This window comes from Hylobates moloch, unplaced genomic scaffold (assembly GCF_009828535.3).
Source record: "Hylobates moloch isolate HMO894 unplaced genomic scaffold, HMol_V3 SCAFFOLD_12, whole genome shotgun sequence".
Classification (NCBI taxonomy): domain Eukaryota; kingdom Metazoa; phylum Chordata; class Mammalia; order Primates; family Hylobatidae; genus Hylobates; species Hylobates moloch.
This window is the reverse complement of record NW_026652287.1, coordinates 101,638,892-101,666,230: the sequence shown is the minus strand read 5'-3', so window position 1 is coordinate 101,666,230 and position 27,339 is coordinate 101,638,892. Positions and strand designations below refer to the sequence as shown.

Below are 27,339 nucleotides of genomic sequence, written 5' to 3'. Positions count from 1 at the left end.
AATGACAGACTGGATAAAGAAAATGTGGTACATATACACCATGGAATACTACACAGTCATTAAAAGGAATGAGATCATATCATTTGCAGAGACATGAATGAAGCTGGAAGACATTATCCTCAGCAAACTAATGCAGGAACAGAAAACCAGACACTGCATGTTTTCACTTATAAGTGGGAGCTGAACAATGAGAACACATGGACACAGGGAGGGGAGCACATTCACTGGGGCCTGTCAGAGGAGGGCGGGGTTTACGGAGAGCATTAGGGAAGAGAGCTGATGCACGCTGGGCTTAATACCTAGGTGAGGGGTTGATAGATGCAGCAAACCACCATGGCACACGTTTACCTGTGTAACAAACCTGCACATCCTGCACGTGTACCCCAGAACTTTAAAAAAGTTTTTTAAAAAAACCTTATTGAGTAATTTAGAGATTAAACTGGCTGAGCATACACAACGGCTTTCTAGAAGCATGTCTGTAGAGTTTCAGAATAAGTCAGATGATATTAATGAGATATCCAGGATGAGTGTGTGGGTATAGTCAAATCACCTTAAATGGTTGTATGCTCAAAATAGAATGGTAGAATGGCTAGTTGTCTGTTCAGCAGTGCTGGAATTTTAAGATAATCCCACAAGCATTCAGACACTCCTGTTGCCAGCTTGGAGGTGTCAAGATGGTACCAGAAGGAGGAAGAATGTCCATGGAAAAAAAACCCTCCTAGGAATAGATCCAGGTCCTTGTGTGTCAATGCCCTTTGTGCCAAAGACTGGGGGCAGCTCTGTCCTCAGCCTGGGCTTGGTGGACGGTGATGTAGATACTGGGCTCCTCTGATAGGTAGTGGGGACACTGGGAGGCAGCAGTGAATCCTGTCTGTGAGAGGGCCTGGTGGTTTAACTGGGCATACATGATCTCCTGTGTCTCTTCTGCTGCAGGCTCCTGAGAGGATGAAGGTGAAAAGAGGAGCATATTTAGTGACGGAAGGAAGGGGCACTGTGAATGTGAGGGGATGAAGCTGTGGTGATGGTTTGGGCTGGGAGAACTCACCTCTTCATCTGTCCGTTGGCCTTCCATGGTCTCTGTGTTTGCCATGGTGGTGTCTGTGGGGTGAAAAAGAAAGTCTTGCAGATCTTCACATCAGAGGTGGCAACACCAAAACAAGGCAAGGGCGTGCCTGAGGCTGCAGCGTGATCCAGCCTCCCCCACTAAATTCAGAGAACCACCCATCAGCAACCCCGGGGCAATCTTGACTGCCCCAGGACCCCTCCCATCGGTGGCCCCCATCCTTCTGCCTCTCTCATGGACCATCTCCTGCAGGTCAGTGGCCTCCCCAGACGTGAGGTGCAGGTAGGGGAGGGGTTGGGGTGATTGGTCAGCGAAGGGAAGGAGCAGGGTTTCTCCATCAAGAACCTCAATGGAGGCTGGGCACAGTGGCTCATGCCTGTAATCCCAGCACCTTGGGAGGCTGAGGTGGGCGGATCACCAGGTCAGGAGATCGAGACCATCCTGGCTAACATGGTGAAATCCCATCTCTACTAAAAATACAAAAAATTAGCCAGGCGTGGTGGCGGGCGCCTGTAGTCCCAGCTAATCAGGAGGCTGAGGTGGAAGAACGGTGTGAACCCGGGAGGCGGAACTTGCAGTGAGCCGAGATTGCGCCACTGCACTCCAGCCTGGGCGACAGAGCAAGACTCCATCTCAAAAAAAAAAAAAAAGAACCTCAACGGAAACACAGATCAACCCACAGGACGTGAACAGCCCCCCTGTGCCCTGGTCACATCCCCACGGGGCTCACATGATACTGTCCTCCCCTCCCTGAGACTTACCATATTTTATGTAACACCAGAAACCAATAAAAGCAGAGAGGCAAACGCCAGTGGAGATGATGGCTACTGAGAGTCCAATGGGGACATTCCAATTGCTTGACTGTCCTTGAGGATGATGTGTGTCTGTCAAGAAGCAAATGACAAACCCTCTCATTGACTGGTTGCCTGTTTTGTGCCAATACATACTGAACGCACAACATGCTTTATCTGAAGCTCTTCCAAGATCCCTACACACAAACAGTTACTTTCTCCATTTTCCATCATTTACAAAAAATTCCAAGAGAAGTGAAGACACGTGTCCAAATCAAAGGGCCAGTAAGAGAGATGCAGAGGCCTGGTGTGGTGGTTCACACCTGTAATCCCAGCACTCTGGGAGGCCGAGAAGGGCAGATCACCTGAGGTCAGGAGTTAGAGACCAGCCTGGCCAACATGGCAAAACCCCGTCTCTACTGAAAATACAAAAATTAGCCAGGTGTGGTGGTACACGCCTGTGATCCCAGCTACTCAGAAGGCTGAGGCAGAAGAATCACTTGAACCCAGGAGGCAGAGGTTGTAGTGAGCCGAGATTGTACACAGGCTAGGTGACAGAGCAAGACTCCATCTCAAAAAAAAAAAAAAAAAAAAAAAAAAAGGAGAGACATGGAGGTCTGAACCCAGGCCTGCCAGGCTCCAGTGTGCCTCCCCCCCCACCTCCTCATGAGACAAGACAGTTTGTTTCTGCCTGACAAAGGAAACCCTCTGCATGTACCATAGCTGAACGCCGTTTCCGCCGTCGCTCCTCAGCCCAGGACAAATGCACTTTCTGAGAATGGAGATAGAGGTGGCCAGAGGATGACTCTCATGCCAGTTTCTGAGAATTGAAATTGCTCCAAAGAATGCTGGTGCTTTTCTGAGTAATGAGTAAGAGCAGGTGGGTGGAGGATTCGGGAGAGAAAAAGGGGAGTGGGCACAGGCTATGTCACATAGGAGCACATCCTCCATACCAGGACGCGTGCTGAGAGGTGGTGGGAGGACTTCCACATGTGTGGACACATCTCATCCTCACTCTCTCACCCACGATATAGTCCTTGAAAGAGAAAAGACTGTAGCCAGCCGTACTCTTGGGCTCAATTGATGGCTCTGCTACTTCTAGACATTCACCTTGGGAAGCTTTTCTTTCTTCTCTTTCCTACTTTTTTTTTTTTTCCATAAGGAGGGAGGCATCATTAGCCCAATATTCTATCCAAGAACTTGAATGCTTTGACCAGGTGCCGTAGCTCATGCCTGTAATCCCAGCACTTTGGGAGGCGGAGGCAGGCTGATCACTGGAGTTCAGGAGTTCAAGACCAGCTTGACCAACATAGTGAAATCTGTCTCTACTGAAAATACAAAAATTAGCAGGGTGCGGTGGCAGGTGCCTTTAATCCCAGCTACTTGGGAGGCTGAGGCAGGAGAATCACTTGAAACTGGGACATTGCAGTAAGCCAGTTTCATGCCACTGCACTCCAGCCTGGGTGACACAGAGAGACTCTGCCTCAAACAAAAAGAAAAAAGAAAAGAAAGAAAATGGATGCTTCCCAAGGTGAGTGACCATAACTAGCAGAGCCATCCATTGAGCCCAAGTGTCTGATTATAATCTTTTCTCTTTCAAGGACTATGTCTCGTTCCCCCATAAGGCTCCCTGCTCAGTTGCTCCTTCTCTGATAGCCCAAGTATGAGTTGCCATCAATGGAAACAGAGGTTCAGAGAGAAACGAGCGTGCCCCAGGTCATGCACTGAGGAATACTGGAACGAGGTTCTGAACTCTCCTTCTTAGTGAGTCCAGCTGTGAGCCTCTCCTGAATCCACCTGCTCAACTCCTTCTCCAGCCCTGGCACATCTAAGCCGCCATGAGTGTCCTCTACGAGGACGTCACACCCCCACCAGGCTCCTGGCTTCCACTCCTGCCTCCCTGTGATAAACACTATTCACATCGGCCGATTGCTATCTCTAAAATAGAATGTGGATCATGAAACGTTTCTGACTAAAACCTTTGTCTTCGGCCGGGCACAGTGGCTGACGCCTGTAATCGCAGCACTTTGGGAGGCCAAGGTGGGTGGATCACCTGAAGTCAGGAGTTCAAGACCAGCCTGGCCAACATGGTGAAATCCTGTCTCTACTAAAAATACAAAAATTAGGCGGGTATCGTGGTGAGTGCCTTTAATCCCAGCTACTCGGGAGGCTGAGACAGAAGAATCACTTGAACCTGGGAGGCAGAGGTTGCAGTGAGCCGAGATCACACCACTGCACTCCAGCATGGAGACAGAGTAAGACTCTGAAAAAAAAAACAACAAAAAAAAAACCTGTCTTCACCTCTTTATTGGAATAAAATCCAAACTCTTTACTGTTGCTTAGAAACCCTCACATGGTAGCACCAACAGGCTGACTCTAGTCAATAAGAACTTTACTGTACATTTTAAAATAAAAAGCATAATTGGGGCCAGGCACGGTGGCTCACACCTGTACTCCTAAGACTTTGGGAGGCCGAGGCAGGCGGATCACCTGAGCTCAGGAGTTTGAGACCAGCCTGGACAATATGTTGAAACCCCGTCTCTACTAAAATACAAAAAATTAGCCAGGCATGGTGGCGGGCGCCTGTAATCCCAGCTACTTGGGAGGCTGAGGCAGGAGAATTGCTTGAACCCAGGAGGCAGAGGTTGCAGTGAGTGGAGATCGCGCCAATGCACTCCAGTGTGGGTGACAGAGCAAGACTCCATCTCAAAAAAAAAAAAAAAAAATCCTAATTAAATTGTTTGTAACTCAAAGAACTGAGGGGGTGGATGCCTTATCCTCCATGATGTGCTTATTTCACATTTCATGCCTGTATCAAAACATCTCATGCACCTGATAAATATACATACCTACTATGTACCCACAAAAATTAAACATTTTAAAAACGAGAAACCTTCACATGAGTTGGTCCCTGTCCATCTCTCTCAGCTCCACCCCTCTCCCCCGACGTGTCAGCCTCACTGGTGCTGTGAACACACCCAAGCCGTTGCCATGTTGAATTTTTTTTTTTTTTTTTTTGAGATGGAGTCTCCTCCTGTTGCCCAAGCTGGAGTGCAGTGGCATAATCTCGGCTCACTGCAACCTCTGCCTCCCAGGTTCAGACAATTCTCCTGCCTCAGCCTCCGGAGTAGCTGGGACCACAGGCATGCACCACCACGCCCAGCTAATTTTTATATTTTTAGTAGAGACGGGGTTTTACCATTTTGACCAGGATGGTCTCGATCTCTTGACCTTGTGATCTGCCCGCCTCGGCCTCCCAAAGTGCTGGGATTACAGTTGTGAGCCCCGCGCCCCGCCCTGCTATGTTGAGTTTATGGCACCACTGTTTACCTTCTGGGAATATCCTTCCATCAATCCTTCCAACACTGGCTGTCCTTGTCATCAGGATCACACCTTAAATGTCACTTCCTTGAGTGACATAGAGTCTTCCCTTCCACCCGCTCTAAAGGATCCACTTAAGCTTTCTCTGTCACATGACTCTATCTTAATGAATACAAAACTAATGAATCTGAATAAATGAGTTCACACGTTTATTCATTATAATTTTTCTCCTCCCTGCACACACCACTGGAATATGATAACCTGAACACAGGAACTGTTGAATATGTCATAGGACTTTAGAAGATGGACAATAAGGCTCAGTGCGGTGGCTCATGCCTGTAATCCCAGCACTTTGGGAGGCCGAGGAGGACGGATCACTTGAGGTCAGCCTGGTCAACATGGCGAAACCCCGACTCTACTAAAAACACAAAAATTAGCCGGGTGTGGTGGCGGGCACCTGTAATCCCAGCTACTCAGGAGGCTGAGGCAGGAGAATTGCTTGAACCTGGACGACAGAGGTTGCAGTGAGCTGAGATTGTGCCACTGCACTCCAGCCTAGGTGACAGAGTGAGACTCTGCCGCAAAAAAAAAAAAAAAAGAGATAGATAATAAATATTTAATGTGGTCTCTTAAATCCTTCCCATCTTCCAGCACTTTCATGTTCACAGACCTCCCTGGAGGAATGAGAAGCACTGCTTTTCAGCAAGGGTCAGGTGACTCTGACCTCTTCCTCCCCTGTGGACCAGGCCGCAGTCCCAAAGCATCTGAGGCTGAAAGACCTCACAGATCCCTGCACTGACCACAGTCTCAGATGTGGATGGGGAATCTGGGGACCTGGGAGGGGCTGCCTAGCCCAGGGTCATGGAGCTGGGAGGTGGCACAGCTTTCACTCACACAGGGGCCTTCTGTCTCCCCAGGGACCCAGACACTGGGATAAGAGTTATTTGCTTACCAGATTCAGGGGTGGATTCTGTGAATGACAGAGGAGTACTCTTAGTGTTTCCTAGGAAAAATAAAAGGCAGAGAAGGGGTGAGCAAGCATCATTGATTGCCCCATTAAAGTAGGACCATTTTCTTTTTTTCTTTTCTTTTTTTTTTTGAGACGGAGTCTCACTCTGTCGCCCAAGCTGGAGTGCAGTGGTGCCATCTTGTCTCACTGCAATCTCCACCTCCTGGGTTCAAGCGATTCTCCTGCCTCAACCTCCCAAGCATTAGCACCATTTTCTTTGGAGGGTTGGTCCCTGCACACCCCCTACTCTGTCATCCACCTAAAGACTAACGAGGGTCCTGGGGTCTCTTCCCTGGAATCTCTGGGGGACAATTCCTTCCCTGGAATGGGAAGGTGATAAGGAGATGCATGGTGATATCAACAGACATTGTCTTCCATCAGGATGATAAATCTCCACATTCCCTGGCAGGGAGATCTCCCTGAGGTGAGGGGTCAGGAGGGGCTCTGGAGAAACGGAAAAGGGTAAGGGGCTGAGGCAACCTCTGATCTCCACAAACTACATCTGGCCTCACCTCCCCCTGTGTTTGTCCTGATCTCTTTCTTCATACAGGAGGTGGCGGAGGGTGTGGAGCTGCCCCGTTTACCACCCTACACCCTGACAGCCCCATGATGCTCAGCTTCTTTTTTCCTGTTTGTATTTGTCACAGTTTCATTTTATCCAGAATACCTAATACCCTTGTGTCCCCAGCGGGACGCCCCTCAGGTGTGGCTCTGTGATCTAGTGGGCACCAGAGCGTGCAGCAGGCATGGGCTCCTCACCTGTGACATAAAGGTGCAGTGGGTCACTGGGGGCTGACCACTCATAGGGAGAGTCATTGAAAGAACCATAGCATTTATAGGTCCCGCCAGGGACTGGCGTTGCGGGGCCCACAGAAAAGTTGGCCTGGAATGCTCCACTGCATCTCTGCCCTCCACTGAGCCACTGCCCATGAGCAACCCCGTCTCTGAACAGATGGTACCAGTCAAATGAGATTTCAGAGCTGCAGAAAAAGGTCAACTTCTCTCCCAGCCTCATCATGGGGTCCACATGAGTGGAGAGAGAAGGCTTTTTGTATTTTCCTAAGAGACAAAGAGGCTGATTTTAGAACACACTCCTGAGTGTATGAACAAAGTAATCTCTCTCCCTCTTTTGTTTTTTCTTTTTTTCCTTTGAGACAGAGTTTCACTCTTGTCTCCCAGGCTGTAGTGCAGTGGCACGATCTCAGCTTGCTGCAACCTCAGTATCCCGGGTTCAAGTGATTCTCCTGCCTTAGCCTCCTGAGTAGCTGGGATTACAGGCATGAACCACCACGCCCAGCTAATTTTTGTATTTTTAGTAGAGACAGGGCTTCACCATGTTGGTCAGGCTGGTCTCGAACTCCTGACCTTGTGATCTGCCCACCTCAGCCTCCCAAAGTGCTGGGATTACAGGAGTGAGCCACCGCGCCCAGCCTTGCTGTTGTTATCTTGGCAGCAGATTCTGAATGATGGCTGGTACCTCTGTCAATCTCATTTTCATCTCTAGGGTCCTGAATCAGCCTATGTCTGTGTCTTTTTACTTCCTCTGCATTTCATTGATTCTGCTTTTGACTGTGTCCCTGTGGCTTACCGCCCCTAGAAGCCATATGAGATGTGGGGTTCTCCTGGAAAATGGGAGTTACTCTGTGCTTCGAGAACCTTCAGAAAACATAGTGCTGGCCTTGAGTTCTCTGACATGGGGCTACGGGGTTATGAGTCTCACTACTTTTCAATTATGTGTGTTGAAAAAATATAAGAATCTCAGGAGGATCAGAAGGAACCTCACAGGCTCCCAATGCAGGGAACAAGGAGTTAGACGTGACTACTTGTTGGGGAGGGTGGAAGTGACCCCTCCTGCCTCTTTAGGCAGTAAGACGTGTTAAACCCCCTTGCTGAGCACTTCCTCACAATCCCTCTCTTCCTTTATTTCTCTTCCTCTACTGAGGTTTCATTAACAACCGCATTACATGGAGCTCCCATGGCACAAACAGACCACAACTGGTCCAGGACACTCACCCGTGATCACAATGTCCAGGGGGTCACTGGGAGCCGACCACTCATAGCTGGAGTGACTGAAACAACCACAGCACCTGTAGGCTCCTGCGTGGGCAGGCGTTACAGGACCCACGGAAAAGACAGCCTCGACGTAATGGATCCCAGCCTCCATCCCCTCTTCAAGCTGCTGGGAATGCTGTATGTGCCCGTCTTTGTATAAGACAAATTCATCAAAGGCCAGTTCTGAGTGACAGCGCAGGCTCACCCTGGCTCCTGCATGCACCACGGAGCTTGGGTGCGCTGAGATGGAAGGTTTTGTGAACACGCCTGAGAGCAGAGACACAAGAGTTCACATGAGTCTCCTTCCTCACCCCTCACCCGAGACCTCCGGGTGAATCTGTCCCTCGTCACCCCCAAAGCCTGTCCGCGTCCTTCCTGTTTGTGTGTGTGCATGTTCTCTCTGCGTGGATTCCCACTGTCTGGCTTGAAACCATATGAGATGTGAGGTTCTCCTGGAAAATAGGAATTAGTCTGTGCTTTGAGAACCTTCAGAAAACACACGGCTGGACTTAGGTTCCCTGGCATGGAACTGTGAGGTTATGAGCCTCACTGTTTTTCAATTCTGTGTGTTGAAAAATACAAGAATCTCTGGAGGATCAGAAGAAACCTCACAGGCTCATACTGAAGGAAACAACTGGTTTTGTCCCAAAACCCAAGAAGTTAGACATGACTACTTGTTGGGGAGGGTGGAAGTGACTCCTTTTCCCTGCTTAGGCAGAAGGACATGGTAAACTCCTTTGCTGGGCAGCCCCTCACAGTCCCAATCTCGGTTCAGATCCTCCAGGAGCTTTCGTAGCCTGGATCTCCCTGCCTCACCCCAACCTGCTTTCCCCGCTCTCTTGGTGGAAAGACCCAACTCTTCTCTGTTCCTTCTGAGCTCCTTGAATGTCAGACTGCCAAATTAAAATACATGCATCGTCAATGTCGTAAAATGGTTGTACAGCAAAACTGAAATGTTTATTCTGTCATTTTCAAAGTTACAAATTAATGACTTGCAAATTGAGAACCATTTTCCAGTTCTTAAATTTTTCTCCCATGCTTCAAGAAGTTAACAACAACAAAAACTGATTTTGCATTATTAACACAGAACCAACCATGCAAATCCTAATTCTTGATGCTTTCTCTGAAATCCTTCCTTGACTCATGGTTCAAGGCACAGATCTCTATCTTTCTCTTCCAGAAAACTCTACACACTCTCTCTCTTTATGTGTATATTTACATACATATATAAAATATGAATAACTCCACACTCTCCCTTCCCTGCTTTATAGGATGAGCAGGGGCGACTCCACAGGATGAGTTTCTAACTCTCCGTGAGACACTCTGCACATCCATGAGAGAGAAGGGATGAGTGTCAGGAGACTGGGAAGGAGGAGGAGAGGAATGGGTGCATTTCCCAATCCATGTCCCACTGAGCCACTGGACTCATCTCCCAAGGGAATTGTCACTTCCCCAAGGCTCTGGCTCCTTCAAGGCAGGGTAACGACTTCCCTGGGGGAAACACTGGTGCTGGGATCAGGCAACATGGCTCCTGCCTGGATCCACCCTGCTGCAGTTCGTACCAGCACCCTGCGTCTGCTACTCCCCAGGCAGATTCTCCCGCTGCTTGGCTTCCTCCCTCCTCCTCCACCTGGGTACCTGATTCCTCACAGGAAATGCCCTCTCTTTAAATTCCCAGGATGGCTTCTGTGTCCACAGTTAGTGCATGACTAGGAATCCCACAACAACTCTCTGGCGTCACTGGGTGTGGACTCTGGGCAGGCCCATCTGGACACCAGGGGGATGTGGGGTGGGCTGGACTTCTCCTACCTGTGACGACGATCTTCAGGGAGTTGCTCTCAGCTGACCACTTTGAGGTGTGCTTGTAAATTCCAACACATTTGTAGGTCCCTGCGTGTCCTGGGGTCACAGGGCTGATGGTGATGTTGGAAAGGCCAGCGTGCAGCTCATGGGTTCGGGTCCCAGTTGTTTGGACTATTGTCAATACGAGAAACCGAAGACGGGGATGACAGGAGAGAGGCACACGTCCTCCTAGGGGAACCACAGGGCTCGGCCAGGCTGACAGGGAGAGCTTGAACTGAGCACCTGGAAGAGAAGGAGGCACAGCCTAGAGAGGGAAATGTGGAGCCCCCTGTCTCCCACTGTCTTTGGGGGCGTTTCTTTCTTTATATTGTTCTAGTTTTCCCTGTAACATGGGGTCCCCTGATGCCCTGGGATACCTGGTAGTGAGCCAGGGACACAGCCCACCCCAGAGTGGACATGGAAGGTCTCCCCAGAACAGCATTCTACTAAGCGTGATGATACAATATTGAGCCCAGTTGCTCCTCGTTCTTGTCTACAACAGAAATCTGTGCATGGAGGAGAAGGAGGAAATCTACCAGATTCAAGCAATACAAAAAACATATCAACTCATTTAACAATTCCCAACACAAGCACCCGGCACTGGGTCCCTGCCTCCCGACAGAGAGTACTCCTACCCACCCCCAGACATGCCGGCTTCTGAGCATCACAGGCTCCTTCAGGAGATTGGATGAGCCCGAGGGGCTGCCTATGGAGGGTTTCTAGAACAAAATGGAGCCTGGGGTCTCCAGAGGACTCCCTTCCTGTGTTCCCAGTGCTCACTGCAAAGCCCTCCCCATGTCATCTGCGTCAGCCTGACTTCGTGTCCACCCTCCCTGCCTGGAGAATCATTTGTGTTTGGCCACAGCATCCTAGGACTGAGATAGGACTCACCCGCATGTGTGCAGATCTTCTGGTTCAGGCAGAATCCTGGGCAAAAAAAAAAAAAAAAAAAAGACAGAGAGAGAGAGAGATGGCTTGTCTTCATGTGAATCCTGCCCTCCTTGTAACTAGGTTTGTCAGCTCAGCCTGGATTCAGAGGGTGGATGAACCTGGCTTCCCACCCCCAGCCCCAGGTTGTGGAGAGGCCAGGTCTTCAAGAGAGCATTTTCCATCCCAACCCTGTCCTCCTTTCCCTTCCATGACTTACCCAGACACAGGAGGGTGAAGAGTTTGGGGGCCATGGTGCCACTTCTATTGGGCAGGACACGGGGGTTGAGCTAAATTGGGAAATGAACAGGATGTGGTAACCACGGTTCCAGTTTCAGTTTGCAGAGTTTAGAGGGTGCCCACCACACAGGAAGATGGCCAGCTCTCACCCTGAACATAGTGGGTGACATGGGAAACTTGCAGATGGTATTCTTGGTTCAACAGAGCCCCTAACAAAGGCCTGACTTGAACCCCAGCACCGACCAATGCATAATGTCTAAATTTCAAATTTAATTTTTCTATGTGCAAAATTGTAGGATGGTATCTTAATATCTTATTGCCTTTTTTGAGAACTATGCATGATTCGATTTCTACGATGCAACATTCTCCTGCCAAATTAAAATAGACGCATTGTCAATGTCGTAAAACGGTGTACAGTAAAACTGAAATGTTTATCCTGTTATTTTCAAAGTTGCAAATTAATTACTTGCAAATTGAGAACAATTTTCAAGTTCTTCAATTTTTCTCCTGTGCTTCAAGAAGTTAACACCGAGAAAAATTGATTTTGCGTTATTAACACAGAAGCCAGCATGAAAATCCTGGTTCTTGATGTTTTCTCTGAAATCCTTCCTTGACTCACAGTTCAAGACACAGATCTCTATCTTTCTCTTCCAGAAAACTCTACTCTCTCTCTATGTGTATATTTACATACATATATAAACTGTGAATAGCACAAACATATGTGCATATAACACTGAAGTTTCTCCCAAAAAGCCAGTTCATATTATTAAAAAATTAGTAAGATTATAGCAGGAAAAAAAACAGCATATTCACAAAAATAGTATCAATTCATGCTTTGCCTCTCATCTGTCCCAGAACTTCTCAACGTATGAAAACCACACACACACAATTTGGGATCTTTTCTGTGTCATTTTTGTAAATATGTGTCTTCCGTATCATAGCTATCATCTGGTAATATTTGTGTGTGTGTATGTACGTATACTTTTACGTTTTAAATATAGCACAAAAGGATAGTGTGTTTTGTGTTTTTGATTGTAAAATGATACCGCTATGCTCCTAATGCTCTGCCTAGCTCTTGTTTATTTAACAACAGACAGACTGCAGTAAATCGCTTGCATATTCCTCAATGTATTTGTCCTTTTGGGCAGATATGATGCGTGTTTTCACCAGGCATTTTGTTTTCTGGAGCAATGTTTGCTGGAGCATTCTTGCCTGTGCGTTCTGGGTTTTAAGAGTGAGTTTCCCTGAGTACATACCCCAGGGTGGGACTGCAGGACACGGGGAATGTCAAGATAAAAATAAACTGACAAAAACACATTTTTTCCAGAGTGATGACCCCAAAACTGCCAGCAACGGTTGTCAGATTCTGTTGTTTTTTCCACTTCTCAGAAAATACCTGATTACAGATGACAGAGGATTAACTTGATGTTAACATTTACTTAAATATATTCTACAATAGAAAAATATTTTGAATAAATGCTGTGATATAAATATCTGTACGTGTAAGCAAATGTATCACCTATGAGAAGTAATTTTTACAAATCAGTGATGCCATTTATTAAACATTGTGCTATGTTTCATAAAATGTGTTATAACTGATTGAATTGGAAGCGAGATTTGCAAAGTTCAAGACCCTAGTAGTGGACAGTCACCCTGCAAGCCAACACACGGGACAAACACCCACTTGAAAATATGACGCATGCATTGGTTAAAAACGAGGAGAACTTGTTAATTTGACGTTGCTAAATGTACTTCATGGTGTTTCCGGGTTTCTTGCCAGGAAGACAGCTTAGCAGTGTTTACACACTGGAATGAAGCCAACAACTTCCTGAAGTAAACTGTTTTAATCCAGTGCAATTTTTATTTAGTACAAATTAAAGTTCTAAGAAGTAAGCGTACACTGGAGTGTGAGAACAAGACACAGCATAATTAATAGCAGAGGGGCCATGGCCTTTGAAGAAGGAAAATGTGAACACTGATAACTTCAAAAGTTTGGCTTTTGAAGGTGAGAGTTAAGTGTATATACATTTCAAAACGTTCCATGAAATTGGAAATTTTTAATTTTATATTGAAGAACGTGATTCTGTGCTTTTTAAAGCAGTGTTGAGAATATAAATAATTACAGGAGTTAATTTGGGATATTGATGTGGGGCATATTTTGATTACTGAATTCAATGCCTAAATTCGCAACTCTTCACTAAAGCTCTACTAAATATTGAATGCATGTGATGCATTACGTGTTAATTAGTATATCTTTAAACTATTTTCCTTCATGAATTATTTCCAGAAGGACCCACATCATCTGTAGATCTTAGGTATATCAAGCAAATTTTCCAGAAGTGCCGCCCAAGCAATAAATAGAAATAGTTGATTGATTAGGTAAAGAAGCAAGGCTCTTGCAGGCAAGAGCCAGTGGTGTGTTTTGTGTCCATTCGTGATGATTTAAAAGATTCTATTCACTTGAGGTACATTTAAAGAAATTTCATAGCCTAATCTCCTGACGGGCTTATGGATTCCTCTGGAAAAACCACATAAAAGAGTAAATTCAGAAGGTCAGAAATAAGCCACACCTAAATTTTTCAAATATGGATCTTGGACAAATAAACCAGATCCTATCTATTCCTTACTTGCATTCTCTTCTTCAAAAATTCCAATTTTAAAAACATTGGGTGTTCTTGATCTGTCTTCATATGACTGTACCTTGGCTGAGTATTTTTTAAATATGTATATTTTCCATCCCTTTGTATATACTTTCTGCAAGCATGCCTCTCTCTGTTTCCAGCTACTGTTACTTTATCTTTTCTGTATTTTAATGTGCTCCACTTATTTAATACCTTTCTTGTAAACTCATGAATTTCTTTTTATTTTTACCTCACTTTCAACATCATTAAAATGAGGGAGATAACTCTTCTAACCTATATAACATTTCTAAGTTTTCGGTGCTTTAATGCATTTTATTTATTTATTTATTCATTTATTTATTTTAAGACAAAGTTTCACTCTTGTTGCCCAGGCTGGGGCGCAGTGGCATGATCTCAGCTCACTGCAACCTCTGCCTCCCAAGTTCAAGATATTCTCCTGCTCAGCCTACCAAATAGCTAGGATTACAGACTCCTGCCACCACGCTGGCTAATATTTTGCAATTTTAGTACAGATGGGGTTGGGCAGGCTGGTCTCAAACTCCTGACCTCAGGTGATCTGCCTGCCTTGGCTTCCCAATTGCATTTTATTTTTGAAAGAAACTCAAGGTGCCTCAAATTTCTCTGGGGCTATCTCATATTTGTATCACTTTCACTTTCTGAATAAGTTCCCTTCTTATACACAAAAATTTTATTAGGGTATACTTACGCTTTACTTTTTCTTTACAGTAGCCATGACAGTTTAAATTCTGATTAATCGTCATTGTTAAGAGGAATAAGCTCCTTCCTCAATACTAACATGAAGTAGGCAGCACATTGAATTCTGGTCATCTCTTACCTTCAATTGGTAAAGAGGGAAGTCAACACATCCCAATAAACCTCCAGTTTCTTCTGCCCATTGGACAATTTCTTCTGCAGTTTTGCCGTCTTGGAGCAAGGCAAAATCTGCACACAAAATAGCCTCTTCCATCGGAAGCTCTGTGAGCTATCATCACCATGCTGTACATTAGATCTCTAGAACATTTTCATCCTGCATAACCGAACTTTGTAGCCTTTGACCAACGTGTCCTCATTTCCCACACTCAAAACCCGCCTGACTATAGTGTAAAAAGACCGTCTTACATACCTGAAATTTGCTAACAGTATACATCTTACATATTCTCACCACATAAAAAAAATGAAGACAAAAATGATAACCCTGTGAGGGGAGAGACACTTTTTTGTTAGCTCGATTGTGGTAATTATTTCACGTACATCAAAACATCATATTCTACCCACCAAATATGTACAATTTCTATATGTCCATAAAGCTTGAAAGTATTTGTTACAATCATTGTGATTCTCTCCTTTTTTTTTAATAATAAAGACATTTAATGTCTCACTTCACAAAAAGTTTTGAGGCAGGCAGTGCCAGTGTTGTCCCAGCAACCTAGCGGCACTGGGGTTGTGGGTTGTGGGGTTCGGTGGTGGTATTCCTGGTATTCTCTAGGCCTCATATCTTTTTATAATCAATGTTATTTTGTTTTAAGTTCCAGGGTACATGTCCAGGACTTGCAGGTTTGTGACATAAGTAAACTTGTGCCATGGTGGTTTGCTGCACCTACAAACCCATCACACATGGCCTGTGGCCCCTTTGCTTTGGACAATTTCTCCCATTTGGAATGGAAACATTCGCCCAGTGCCTATACCCCCATTGTATCTTGGAAGTAGCTAACTTGTTTTTAATTTTACAGGCTCATATGGGGAAGAGACTTACCTTGTCTTAGATGAGACTTTGGACTTGGACTTGTGAATTCATGCTGGAATGAGCTAAGACTTTGGGAACTGTTGGGAAGGCATGATTGGTTTTGAAATGTGACAAGGTCACGAGATTTGGGAGGGGCCAGGGGCAAAATGATACGATTTGGTTATGTCCCCTCCCAAATCTCATCTCACATTGTAGTTCCGATGCATTGGAGGAGGGCCCAGTGACAGATGATTGGATCATAGGGGCAGATTTCTCACTTGCTGTTCCCATGATCATGAGTTCTCACAAGAGCTGGTGGTTTGAAAGTGTGACACGTCTCCCCTGGTTCTCTCTTTGTGCTGCAGCCATGAGAAGAAGGTCCCCACTTCCCCTTCAACTTCTGCCATGATTGTAAGTTTCCTGAGGCCTCCCAGTCACACTTCCTGTTAAGTCTGTGGAACTGTGAGTCAAATAAACCTCTCTTCTGCATAAATTACCCAGTCTCAGGTAGTTCTTTATGGCAGTGTAAAAATGATCTAATACACCAAGTTCTTTTTTTGTGTGTGTGTCTGCCTCATGCACTTCCGTTTCTCGATTAAACCAATTACTTAAACATGAAAAATTAATGCAAAATAATGTCAAGGTTTTATTTGAAGTGATTGATTAAAAACACACATCTTTAATGGGAATCTGAATGACAGCAAGCACAAGTGAAAAGGCCTTTGTGTTGAAGCCAGCGTGGAATTCCTGAGCTGATCCATAGGAGGGCATATCCTCAGGTTACCCATCTGGGTGAATCAAGCTTCTGGTTGCTTTACGTTATTCCAGGCACCCCATTCTCTCAATCCTCCAATACTTGTGAGCTCTCCATGCTGAAAACAGTGTGAAGGTCCTGTTCGTTTGGGCACAGGCTTCACCCTGTGTGTCTAGAATTCTTGATCCACATCCACCCATAGAATAAAGGGACCATTTACATCTCTGCCATGAATGGATTTCCCTGTCTGCTTCAAACCTGTCGACACAACCCAAGGGCAAGCTTTGCATTTGCAGTGATTCAATTCTCACCTGAGAAGATCTATGAAATTGAGGCTTTGCCCAGGGGAGGTGACTGCTTCCAGCCCTGGCCCATTGAACCCAATGCATTAGGTTCATCCATCATTTTTCCTTCTGACTGCCTGGAATAGGGACAATGACAGTGACCATGACAGGGCATGTGGGTGATGACCTCCAAAGTCTATCTCCTGTCATCAAAATTCTGACCTCACTTCTGGAGCCTCTGGAGAGGCTGACAGGCTGGCACTTCCACATGCAAACCTTTCTGTGTGTCTCCTATCTGAGCTGAAGATTCCCCATCTCTGATTCCACCTTTCCTTCACAGCAGGGCTGGAATATGTGGTATTCTCATCTGTACATAAATAGACACAATGGTTCATAACACTTACTCGAAGCATATGTTCATTCAGATACTTCACTCCAAGTTTTAGATAAATATTATTACTTTATAAATACCCACATACACTCAGGACAGTATGTTGTCTTATTTACAGTGAAAGAAATGGATCCTTCACATTTCCCTCACCCCAGGACTTCTGCATGTGCTCTTCTCTCCATCTCAACCTCCATCCCTGTCCTCACACCTCATATCACTGTTGAGTGCAAATATCACCAGCTCCAAGACTTCTTTCCTTACCACCATAGGCAAGTAGGCTTCTGTATTAGTTTTCGTGGTTTAATTTTAACATTTTCTTTCATAAAATTTATCATTGATGTCATTTATTTCTATTTCCCCACTTTTTCATTGTTTCTCCTCCAGTTTCCACCATGAAGACACTCTTTGTGTCTACAGTATACCTTAATTGTACAAAGTGTGCAGCCCAGTACTTGGTACACATTTAATGATTAGTAACTATATGGGGAATTACTGAATGACTCAGTGAAGAATGAATGAATGAATGAATGAATGAATGATGTGGGGCCAGACAGTGTCTCACACCTGTAATGCCAGCACTTTGGGAGGCCAAGGTGGGCAGATCACTTGACATCACGTGTTTGAAACCAGCCTTGCCAAAAGTCCCAGCTACTTGGGAGGCTGAGGCAGGAGAATGGCATGAACCCGGAGGTGGAGCTTGCAGTGAGCTAAGATCACACCACTGCACTCCAGCCCAGGGGACAGAGTGAGACTCCGTCTCAAAATAAATAAATAAATAAATAAATAAAATAAAATAAAATAAAATACTAAAAAATAATAATAAAAGATTTCAGGTGGAGAAGGGGACTTCTGTCTCCCCAGGGATTCACAAACTAGGTGAAGAATTCTTTGCTCACCGGTTTCAGGGGTTGATTCCGTGGTTGTCAGGCAAGTACTCTCAGGGATTCCTAGGAAAAAAGACAGAGAATGGGTGTACAAGAGTCGTTCCTCACCACACTGAAGTAGAATCATTCTATGTGTAGTATCTGTCTCCTGACCACACCTTACTCTGTCATTCACCTAATGACTAATGCGGGTCCTGAGGTCTCTTGTCAGAATTCTTTGAGAACAAACTTTCTTCCCTAGACGTGAAAGGGGAGACAGGGCTCAGAGGTGTCTGGCGATGTCAAGAGACCTTATCTACAATGGGGTCATAAATATCTACGTTCATCACATGGGAAATCTCTGTGGCTGAGAGGTCAGGAGGAGCTCCTGGAAAATGGATAAGGGTGAGGGACTGATGCAACCTCTGATCTGCCCAAACCTTATCTGGCCTCACCTGTGTTTGTCCTGACCCAATACTTCATTCACCTGGACTCACAGGATCCCAAAGTGAGCCTCCACATAGGATGTGAAGAGGGTGGAGGTGCCCTGTCTCCAATCCTGCACCCTGAAAGCACTGGTCATTCTCAGCCTCTCTTTTTCTCATTGTATTTCTCACATCTTCATTTTTTCCAGAACCCCTAAAATCTCCTGATCTCCAGCAGGAAGCCCCTCAGAGCTCCAGGATTGCAGTTGCCACCAGAGCATGCAGCAGGCACGGGCTCCTCACCTGTGACAGAAACGTGCAGTGGGTTACTGGGGGCTGACCACTCATAGGCAGACTCATTGAAAGAACCATAGCATCTGTAGCTCCCACTAGAGGTTGGGGACACAAGGCACAGAGGAAGGTTGACCTGGAATGTTCCACTGTGACTCTGCCCTCCACTGAGCCAGTGACCACGAGCCTCCTGCTTCCTGGATAGATGATACTTGTCAAATGGGATCTCGGAGCTGCAGAACAAGGTCACTGTATCTCCGGGATCCACCATGGCATTCTCGTGGGTGATGAGAGAGGGCTTTTTGTATTTTCCTATAAGAAAAAGAGACTTTGGTTATTTATTTCGCTCTATATTCTCAGCAGACAGTTCACCCAATATACAATGGCAATTTCCTTCCAAAGCCTCCTGGGATTAGGAGATTTGATTCCAAGCCTCTATTGTTCTAAATGGTGCATGGTTTTCTCTTGTGTTCCTCTTCCTTCTACATTTTTGGGTTTTCTTCTGACTGTGCCAGACTCCAGTAGCAGGAATCCAAGGGCCACCAGGACCAAGACAGCCGCGCCCATCCTGATGAGATTCCCTACTGTGTAATCCTGGGGGTGTGAGCCTGGGAATAGTGGACAAAGGTGTCACCAAAGCTGTGAAGGCCAAAATCATCCTAAAGTCCCTGGATGTCCACTCGGGCCACCCACATCCCCCTGAGTTGTCATAAGGCTTTTACAACAAAAGCCTTCTCCACACTACTCTTAGTGTTGGAAAAAACTATTTTCTTACATTAAGACCAAACTCCATACGTCCGCTAGTGCTCTCTCCATCTGTTTTCTCTGTATGATCCTGATTCGACGAGTGTGCATGCCTTTTTAAACCCTCCTCTTTCCATTGCTTCTCCCTGGCTTTTGACTATATCTTTAAGTCTTACTGTGCCCAGACAGCATATGAGATACGGGGTTCTCCTGGAACATGAAAATAACTCTCTACTTGGAGACCCTCAGAAAACATGATGCTGACCTTAGATTCCCCGACCTGGAGCTACGAGGTTATGAGTCCCAACCCAACGCTGTGTGTTGAAAAGTGAAAGAATCTCCACAGAATCTGAAATACTGTCACAGATGAACACTGCAGGACCAGTTGCTGTGATCCCACACCCCGAGGTGCTAGACACGACTACTTGCTGGAGAGGTTGGAAGTGACCTCTGCTTCCCCTTTGGGCAGAAGGACATGTTAAACCCCTTTGTGGAGAAACACCTCACAGTTCCAATCTCCACTCAGATCCTCCGGGAGCTTCGCTGGTGGGCGGTGAGGGTGGGGGTGTGTGGTGTGCCCCTGCATCTCATGGCAGAGGAACGGGGCTGCAGGTTCTATGTGGGGAACCAACTCCAAAATGCAACTCAGTGCCTGAGCTGAGGGAAACCAGCCCCTTGTCTACGCTTGCGAATCTCTCTCAATATCTGTTTCACATTCTCTGTCACTGTCTAACTTCTTTTCTCTTTAACTATCGCAAGTTCTCTCTTTCTCCCCCTTTCCTTCATCCCCTCCTCTGGCCCTCTAATAAGTTACTTGGTGTTTCTGTGTTCCGGTATTTTTCTTCCTCTACTGGCGGTTTGATCAACAACCACATCACCCCAGGGAGTTTCCAGGGCACCAAAAGACCAGGAATGGTCCAGCCACACTCACCTGTGATCACAATGTCCAGAGGGTCACTGGGAGCCGACCACACATAGCGGGAGTGACTGAAACAACCACAGCACCTGCAGGCTCCTGCATGGGCAGGCGTTACAGGACCCATGGAAAAGACAGCCTTGAAGGAGTGATGTCCAGCCTGGATCATCTTACCATACTGCTGGGAATGCTGTGTGTGCCCCTCTTTGTATAAGACAAATTCATCAAAGGCCAGTTCTGAGTGACAGCGCAGGCTCACCCTGGCTCCTGCGTGCACCAGGGAGCTTGGGTGCGCTAAGATGGAAGGTTTTGTGAACACGCCTGAGAGCAGAGACACAGGAGTTCACATGAGTCTCCTTGCTCACCCCTCGCCTGAGAGCAGAGACACAGGAGTTCACATGAGTCTCCTTGCTCACCCCTCGCCTGAGAGCAGAGACACAGGAGTTCACATGAGTCTCCTTCCTCACCCCTCGCCTGAGACCTCCGGGTGAATCTGTCCCTCGTCACCCGCAAAGCCCGTCCGCGTCCTTCCTGTTTGTGTGTGCATGCATGTTCTCTCTGCGTGGATTCCCCTTGTCTGGCTTGAAGCCATATGAGATGTGAGGTTCTCCTGGAAAATGGGAATTAGTCTGTGCTTTGAGAATCTTCAGAAAACACATGGCTGGACTTAGGTTCCCTGGCATGGAACTGTGAGGTTATGAGCCTCGCTATTTTTCAATTCTGTGTGTTGAAAAATACAAGAATCTCTGGAGGATCCGAAGAAACCTCACAAGCTCACACTGCAGGAAACAACTGATTTTGCCCCAAAGCCCAAGTGGTTAGACACTTTGGGAGGCCGAGGCGGGCAGATCACGAGGTCAGGAGTTGGAGACCATCCTGGTTAATGCGATGAAACCCCGTCTCTACTAAAAATACAAAAAATTAGCTGGGCGTGGTGGTGCATGCCTGTAATCCCAACTACTCAGGAGGCTGAGGCAGGAGAATCACTTGAACCTGGGAGGCGGAGGTTGCAGTGAGCCGAGATCACACCACTGTACTCCAGCCTGGCAACAGAGTGAGACTCCATCTCAATAAATAAATAAATAAATAAATAAATAAATAAATAAAGCTAGAAAGGAGAGGTCATCATCATCTTTCTACAAGGAGGAGAATGGTGAGGGATGTTACCTGCTGAAGCTCCACTGTCCGTAATATGGCCTCTGTGTCTTAGGCTGAAACCTGTGAATTTCCTCCAATGTTTGCTCTCGCTAAAAGCGTGGAGGCAGAATCTACAGCATCAGATGCAGAGTTCCAGGCAGTGGGAGGAGAGGTAGTGGGGAGGTGGAAATGAATCAGAGGTTTCGAAGTAGAAGAATGAAGAGCAGGTGCTGCTAATTGTAGAACTAAGGAAGTCAGATGGCGGAAGTGTTTGGGAGGAAAAAAACCACACACTCGGGCCCGGAGGGAGGCTCTGCTTTCTCTGAGGCCAGCTATCCATCTTATAAACACCTCCCCTGACTGTTGCTTCTCCTGGGGTCATCCATCCCGTGATAGCCCCATCAGCTCCTCCAGTGAACCAAGGCAGAGACTGGAGCAACCCTCAGTTCCTCACGCTCTTCTACTCCACACACAGTGAACAAATCCAAACAGCTCTTTCCCCCAGTCCCTCCTCACCCACGTCCCCTGGCCCATCCCCACAGTCCAAGCTCAGCTGGAGACTGAAGACATTTTGTCTGTGTCACCACATCAGCCTCCTCCCAGCCCCCTACTCCAGACCCTCACTCCTGCTGACGTCTGTTAATTCTCATAGCCCCAAACTTACCTGTTTCTGGCCCTGGTCAAAATCCTTCCACAGGTCTGCATCTTCCTCCAAATAAGACACAAGGCTTCCTGTCTGACGTTCGTATTGCCGATGATCAGGACTGAGCTAAACTCTACAGCCCCAGAAAACACAGCTCTTCCCTACAGCGCAAACTCGGCACAGAAAACCACCTGGCCCTCCCCAGACACACACACACACCCTGAGATATTAACACATTTGTAGGCCAGGCGCAGTGGCTCACGCCTGTAATCCCAGCACTTTGGGAGGCCAAGGTGGGTGGATCACAAGGTCAGGAGTTCGAGACCAGCCTGGCCAATATGGCGAAACCCTGTCTCTACTAAAAAAATAAATAAATAAATACAAAAATTAGCCAGGTGTGGTGGTGGGTGACTGTAATCCCAGCTACTCGGAAGGCTGAAGCAGGAGAATCACTTGAACCTGGGAGTTGGAGGCTGCAGTGAGCCAAGATTGCACCATTGCACTCCAACCTGGGCGACAGGGCAAGACTCTGTCTCAAATACATATATAATGACCAAAGTACTGGCAAGGAGTGGCAGGTGTACACCATAGATGTTTGGGTAGGAGAAATCCTGACTTGTTGAGAACCATCCTTTTCTACCCTATCCCCATCCCTTGTACTCTTTTCCTTTTTCTCTTCTCCGTTGATGCTTTTGGTAGTGTTTCCATTTCTGTCCAACAGCTTTGTGACTCTTCCCTTAGGCAAGAACCTACAGAGTTCCCTACAGGACTTTTCTACTCGCCGTGTCCACAATGAAAGTCGATATTGCTGCTACCCTCTCCCCAAGTCTGCAGTGCCTTTTGGGTATCCCATCTTGGAAATCAGTTTACCATTCCCACAGTCATCTTCTTATTTTATTTTATTTTTTTTGAGATGGAGTCTCTCTCTATTGCCCAGGCTGGAGTGCAGTGGTGTGATCTCGGCTCACTGCAACCTCTGCCTCCCGGGTTCAAGTGATTCGTCTGCCTCAACCTCCTGAGTAGCTAGGGTTACAGGCAGCTGCCACTATGCTTAGCTAATTTTTGTATTTTTAGTAGAGATGGAGTTTGGCCATGTTGGCCAGGCTGTTCTCCAACTCCTGACCTCAGGTGATCCACCCGCCTCAGTCTCTCAAAGTGCTGCGATTACAGATGTAGGCCACTATGCCCAGCCAAATCTCCCTCTCTTTTAAAAATTTATCTGGCCAGGCACCATGGCTCACACTTGTAACCGCAGCACTTTGGGAGGCCAAGGCAGGCGGATCACGAGGTCATGAGATCGAGACCATCCTGGCCAACATGGTGAAACCCCATCTCTACTAAAAATACAAAAATTAGCTGGGCCTTGTGGAGCATGAATGTAATCCCAGCTACTCCGGAGGCTGAGGCAGGAGAATCACTTGAACCCGGGAGGTGGAGGTTGCAGTGAGCCAAGATCACACCACGGCACTCCAGCCTGGACGACAAAGTGAGACTTCATCTCAAAAAAAAAAAAAAAAAAGAACACCGAAATAAACATTATCCACGTTTAATTGTTTTCTTTCCCTGAACACTGCTGGAGGTCTCTCCTATTGCCCCAGTGTTCAGCCCTTCCATGGTCAACAACGAAAATTTTAATTTAACCTATTAGGCTCAACCCCTCACTCCAGCAATTGAGAATAATTCTCCTCCTAAATCTTTCCCCTTGTTTGAGCCTGTAGCTCCTCATAGCTACTGATGTTTCCTGAATACACTGCTCTCTCATTTGAGGACGCTCTCTACCCTTTCCTTCTCCTCTTTTCCTCTCTGGATCAATTGTCTATCTTTCTGGTACCATCTGAGGGGTTTTCATGGCCAAGGGGCTTTCTTTCACTCCTTAGGAAAAGATAAATTGGTATCTCTTTTGCGTTTCAGCAGCACCTGAGCTTCTGGCAGCAGAGTCCTATCAGTGCATTGCAGATTTCTCTGTCAGAGTCTGTCAGGGGCAGGAGCCGAGTCTGACTCATTTCCACATCACCTGTTTCCTGTACAGGATGTGGCACATCACAGTCCCGAGTCCCAGGAGATGTTGCTGAGTCAATATTTGAAAAAAACAAATGCCTGCATCCGTCCAGGCTAAGTCTCTAAGCCTGAGATGGGGAGCCCCAGAACTTTGGAAAGTAAATCAGGGAATATGTCAGATGTCCAAGGACCTTCAAGAAAATGTTAACAATCATTCATAAACACAGGTATTATTACTGAGCAAAGTTTATCAGGCTCTGTCTAGCCACATAATAATGATAATATTATTATCATTTTTAGAGTAACATTATAGTAGCAATCACAATAGCCCACATTATTGAGTGAGACTAACAACATGTTCAGAGTTTACTTTGCACGTCCCATGTATTAACTATGTATTCTCCACCAAAACTCTATATAAGGTAGGCACTGGCATTGTCCTCATTTTATAAGTGACAAAATTGAGTCATGTGGGTAATTTTTCCTAAATCTCATAGCTTTCAGAGACAAAGCAATGATCATATCCCAGCCTTCCTGGCTCCAGAACCTTCCCTCCTAGCTAAATGGAGAGGCAGAATATAGTAATCCCTGATCATCCATCTTCCAAACATCCTTACAAAGTAGACAGCATTATTAGTGCCATTTTGTGGAAAAGCAAAGTGAGTCTCAGGTAATGTGACTCTTCCAAGCACATAAACATAGCAAGGTCAGATTCAGGTTTTGAAAGCACTTTGGTGTGATTTAAAGCCTGTTGTCATTTGGCCATTACCCAATAGTGGGTATCTTGAAAGTCCGGGAAGAGCTATTCTCAGCTAGATTGGAGAGAACCAACTCTTTCTGACACCCTGGATTATTCTAGTTGTCCTGATGAGTGTGGGAAATTCTGAGCTTTTTTTTTTATACTTTAAGTTCTAGTGTACATGTGCACAACGTGCAGGTTTGTTACATATGTATACATGTGTCATGTTGGTGTGCTGCACCCATTAACTCGTCATTTACATTAGGTATATCTCCTAATGCTGTCCCTCCCCGCTCCCCTCACCCCACAACAGGCCATTGTACTTGCTTGCAGAATCCGTGGAATGTAATGGTTATTTTTTTCCAAAAACATCGCCTTAACATTGGCATCCTCTTTTTCCAATTTACCCTAATGCCTGTATATTGTCCCGAAAAAAATATTATTTATTAGATTTTTCCAGGAAGACTCTATTTCAGAGTCCCAAGATGGGGACTCAGCATATGCAAATTATCAACTAAGAGACAATGGAGAAAGCTGTGTGGCCTCCGGGACGCTGGCCGTGGTGCTGAAACTACAGAAAGGCGCCAGCATCCCAGTCAGTACCGTAAACAGTAACCGCAAGAACCACTCTCCTTGGACTGCATCCAGACAGGGGAAATAGGAAGGGTGTCTAGATATAGGGCCAGATATATTGGGAACATTCAGAATAGGAGTCAGAATTTAGCAAGAGGTGGAGAAGCTCAAGGTGTAGATCATGTTCATATGAACTATGGAATCTTGACATCTGGATAAGGCCATTTTTTTTTTCTACTGTACACCACAGTGGGCAGAGAGGAAGCAAAAAGGGAATCACTCTGGCCTTGCCTTAGTAATAGCAAATAGTGTCCTTATTTTTTTTTTTTTTGAGATGGAGTCTCGCTCTGTCACCCAGGCTGGAGTGCAATGGCATGATCTCGGCTCACTGCAACCTCCGCCTCCCTGGTTCAAGTGATTTTCCTGCCTCAGCCTCCTGAGTAGATGGGATTGCAGGCTCATGCCACCATGCCTGGCTAATTTTTGTATTTTTAGTAAAGACAGGGTTTCACCATGTTAGTCAAGCTGGTCTCAAACTCCTGACCTTGTGATCCTCCCGCCTCAGCCTCCCAAAGTGCTGGGATTACAGGCATGAGCCACCGCTCCTGTCTGAAAATAGTGTCTTATTTCAATGCACTGTGTGTATGATAAGATTGTACTCATATTGGGACTTTGCTACTTGCTCTACAAATACTATATCATTACTTTTTATTGTAATAAAGTACACAAACATAGAACTAACCATTGACTATGTAAAAGTGTACCAATCAGTGGAATTTAATGCATTCATGATCTTCTTCAACCATCACCTCTATTTAGTTCCAAATTATCTACAACACCTTAAAAAAAAAAAGCCACACACTTTGGAGAAAACAGAGCCAATACAGTGTGTGTGTGTGTGTGTGTGTGTATCCCTCTCTCACTGGAACAAGATGCTCTCAGCTAGATTGGAGAAGATCAACTCTTTCTGAAACCCTGGATTACTCTAGTGGTTGTTTTGCTGAGAGTGGTTTGTGCAGAGGTTGGGCAGCAGAACTTCTTGGACTTCAGAGTCTACACACACCCAGTTAGGTCTTGAATGGTGGTGAATACTCATCTGAGACCCTGATTAGTCTCTCTTGTCAATACACAGCACAAAACATGTAACTAAGAAAGGGTGGTCTCCTAGCCCCCATCCGTAATGAGTCTTCCCATCATCTCCTTCTGTATAGTCAGGAAGTCTGCACCTCCCTCCCAAGCCACTGAGGAACTGGGGGCTTTCTGCATTTCCTTGTCTTTTTAGAGCTTCTCTTGTAGCCCTAAAGACCTCTACATTTCAGGGAATTCTCATGCTTCTCATATCTTCTGTCTCTTAGGGCACAGTCCTTCCAGGTAGTTAAAAGCATCTGTCAGATTCCGAAATCCCAAGTCACCTGCTCACAGGATGGAGGGAGCTGAGGACTCTGCTCTGTCCTGGGGTTCCTGAGGCCTGCAGTGATGTTCCATGCAAAGGGCCATCCCCAAAAGGATAGGATGGACCAAGAATTAGGAACATGCAGAGAAGGACTTGAGACTTTTTAGGGTCACAGGTGAGAGTGACTGGCAGAGGCCATGGGTAGAGGAGGTCTCCCAGCAGAGCTGGGGTCCTAGGGGAAGGCACTCCCTTCTGGTTCTTGGGGTCAGCAAGGTGTGGTCTGATAGAGATGGGGGGCAGGTTCACACTGTTGGCTGTGGTGTCCTCCTGGGATCAGGTGGGCTAAGCCTCTCCAAGGGCACAGACCTGTGGGCTTCCTCAGATCTCACTCTCAAGCCCAGGAGAGACCCAGCCCCAGTGGTCACATTTCTTCAAGAAGAAGAGAATGAAGCTCTCGGGTCTGTGATCCCTCCAGGAAGCAAGGCCCATGAGCTTTGTGATTCTTGATCTAAACTCTCCTCCCCAACACCTGCCCAGGCTCTACATTCTTCCTTCACATAGACACTCTCCTTGACCAT

General features: G+C 46.3%; 1 protein-coding gene across 1 annotated transcript; it reads right to left on the bottom strand.

The window, feature by feature from the left end:
• LOC116479205 (killer cell immunoglobulin-like receptor 3DL1) lies at nt 1-27,339 on the bottom strand. Its single transcript, XM_058425785.1, has 17 exons — nt 27,306-27,339; nt 25,399-25,433; nt 22,080-22,219; nt 21,446-21,546; nt 20,294-20,599; nt 18,631-18,930; nt 17,936-17,986; nt 16,876-17,015; nt 11,226-11,295; nt 10,970-11,005; nt 10,046-10,321; nt 8,198-8,503; nt 6,944-7,243; nt 6,128-6,178; nt 1,825-1,947; nt 1,046-1,098; nt 1-937 (listed from the first exon to the last, which is right to left on the bottom strand). Exons 1-17 carry the CDS (start codon nt 27,337-27,339, stop codon nt 746-748), a joined length of 2,514 nt encoding a protein of 837 aa, XP_058281768.1. The 3' UTR covers nt 1-745.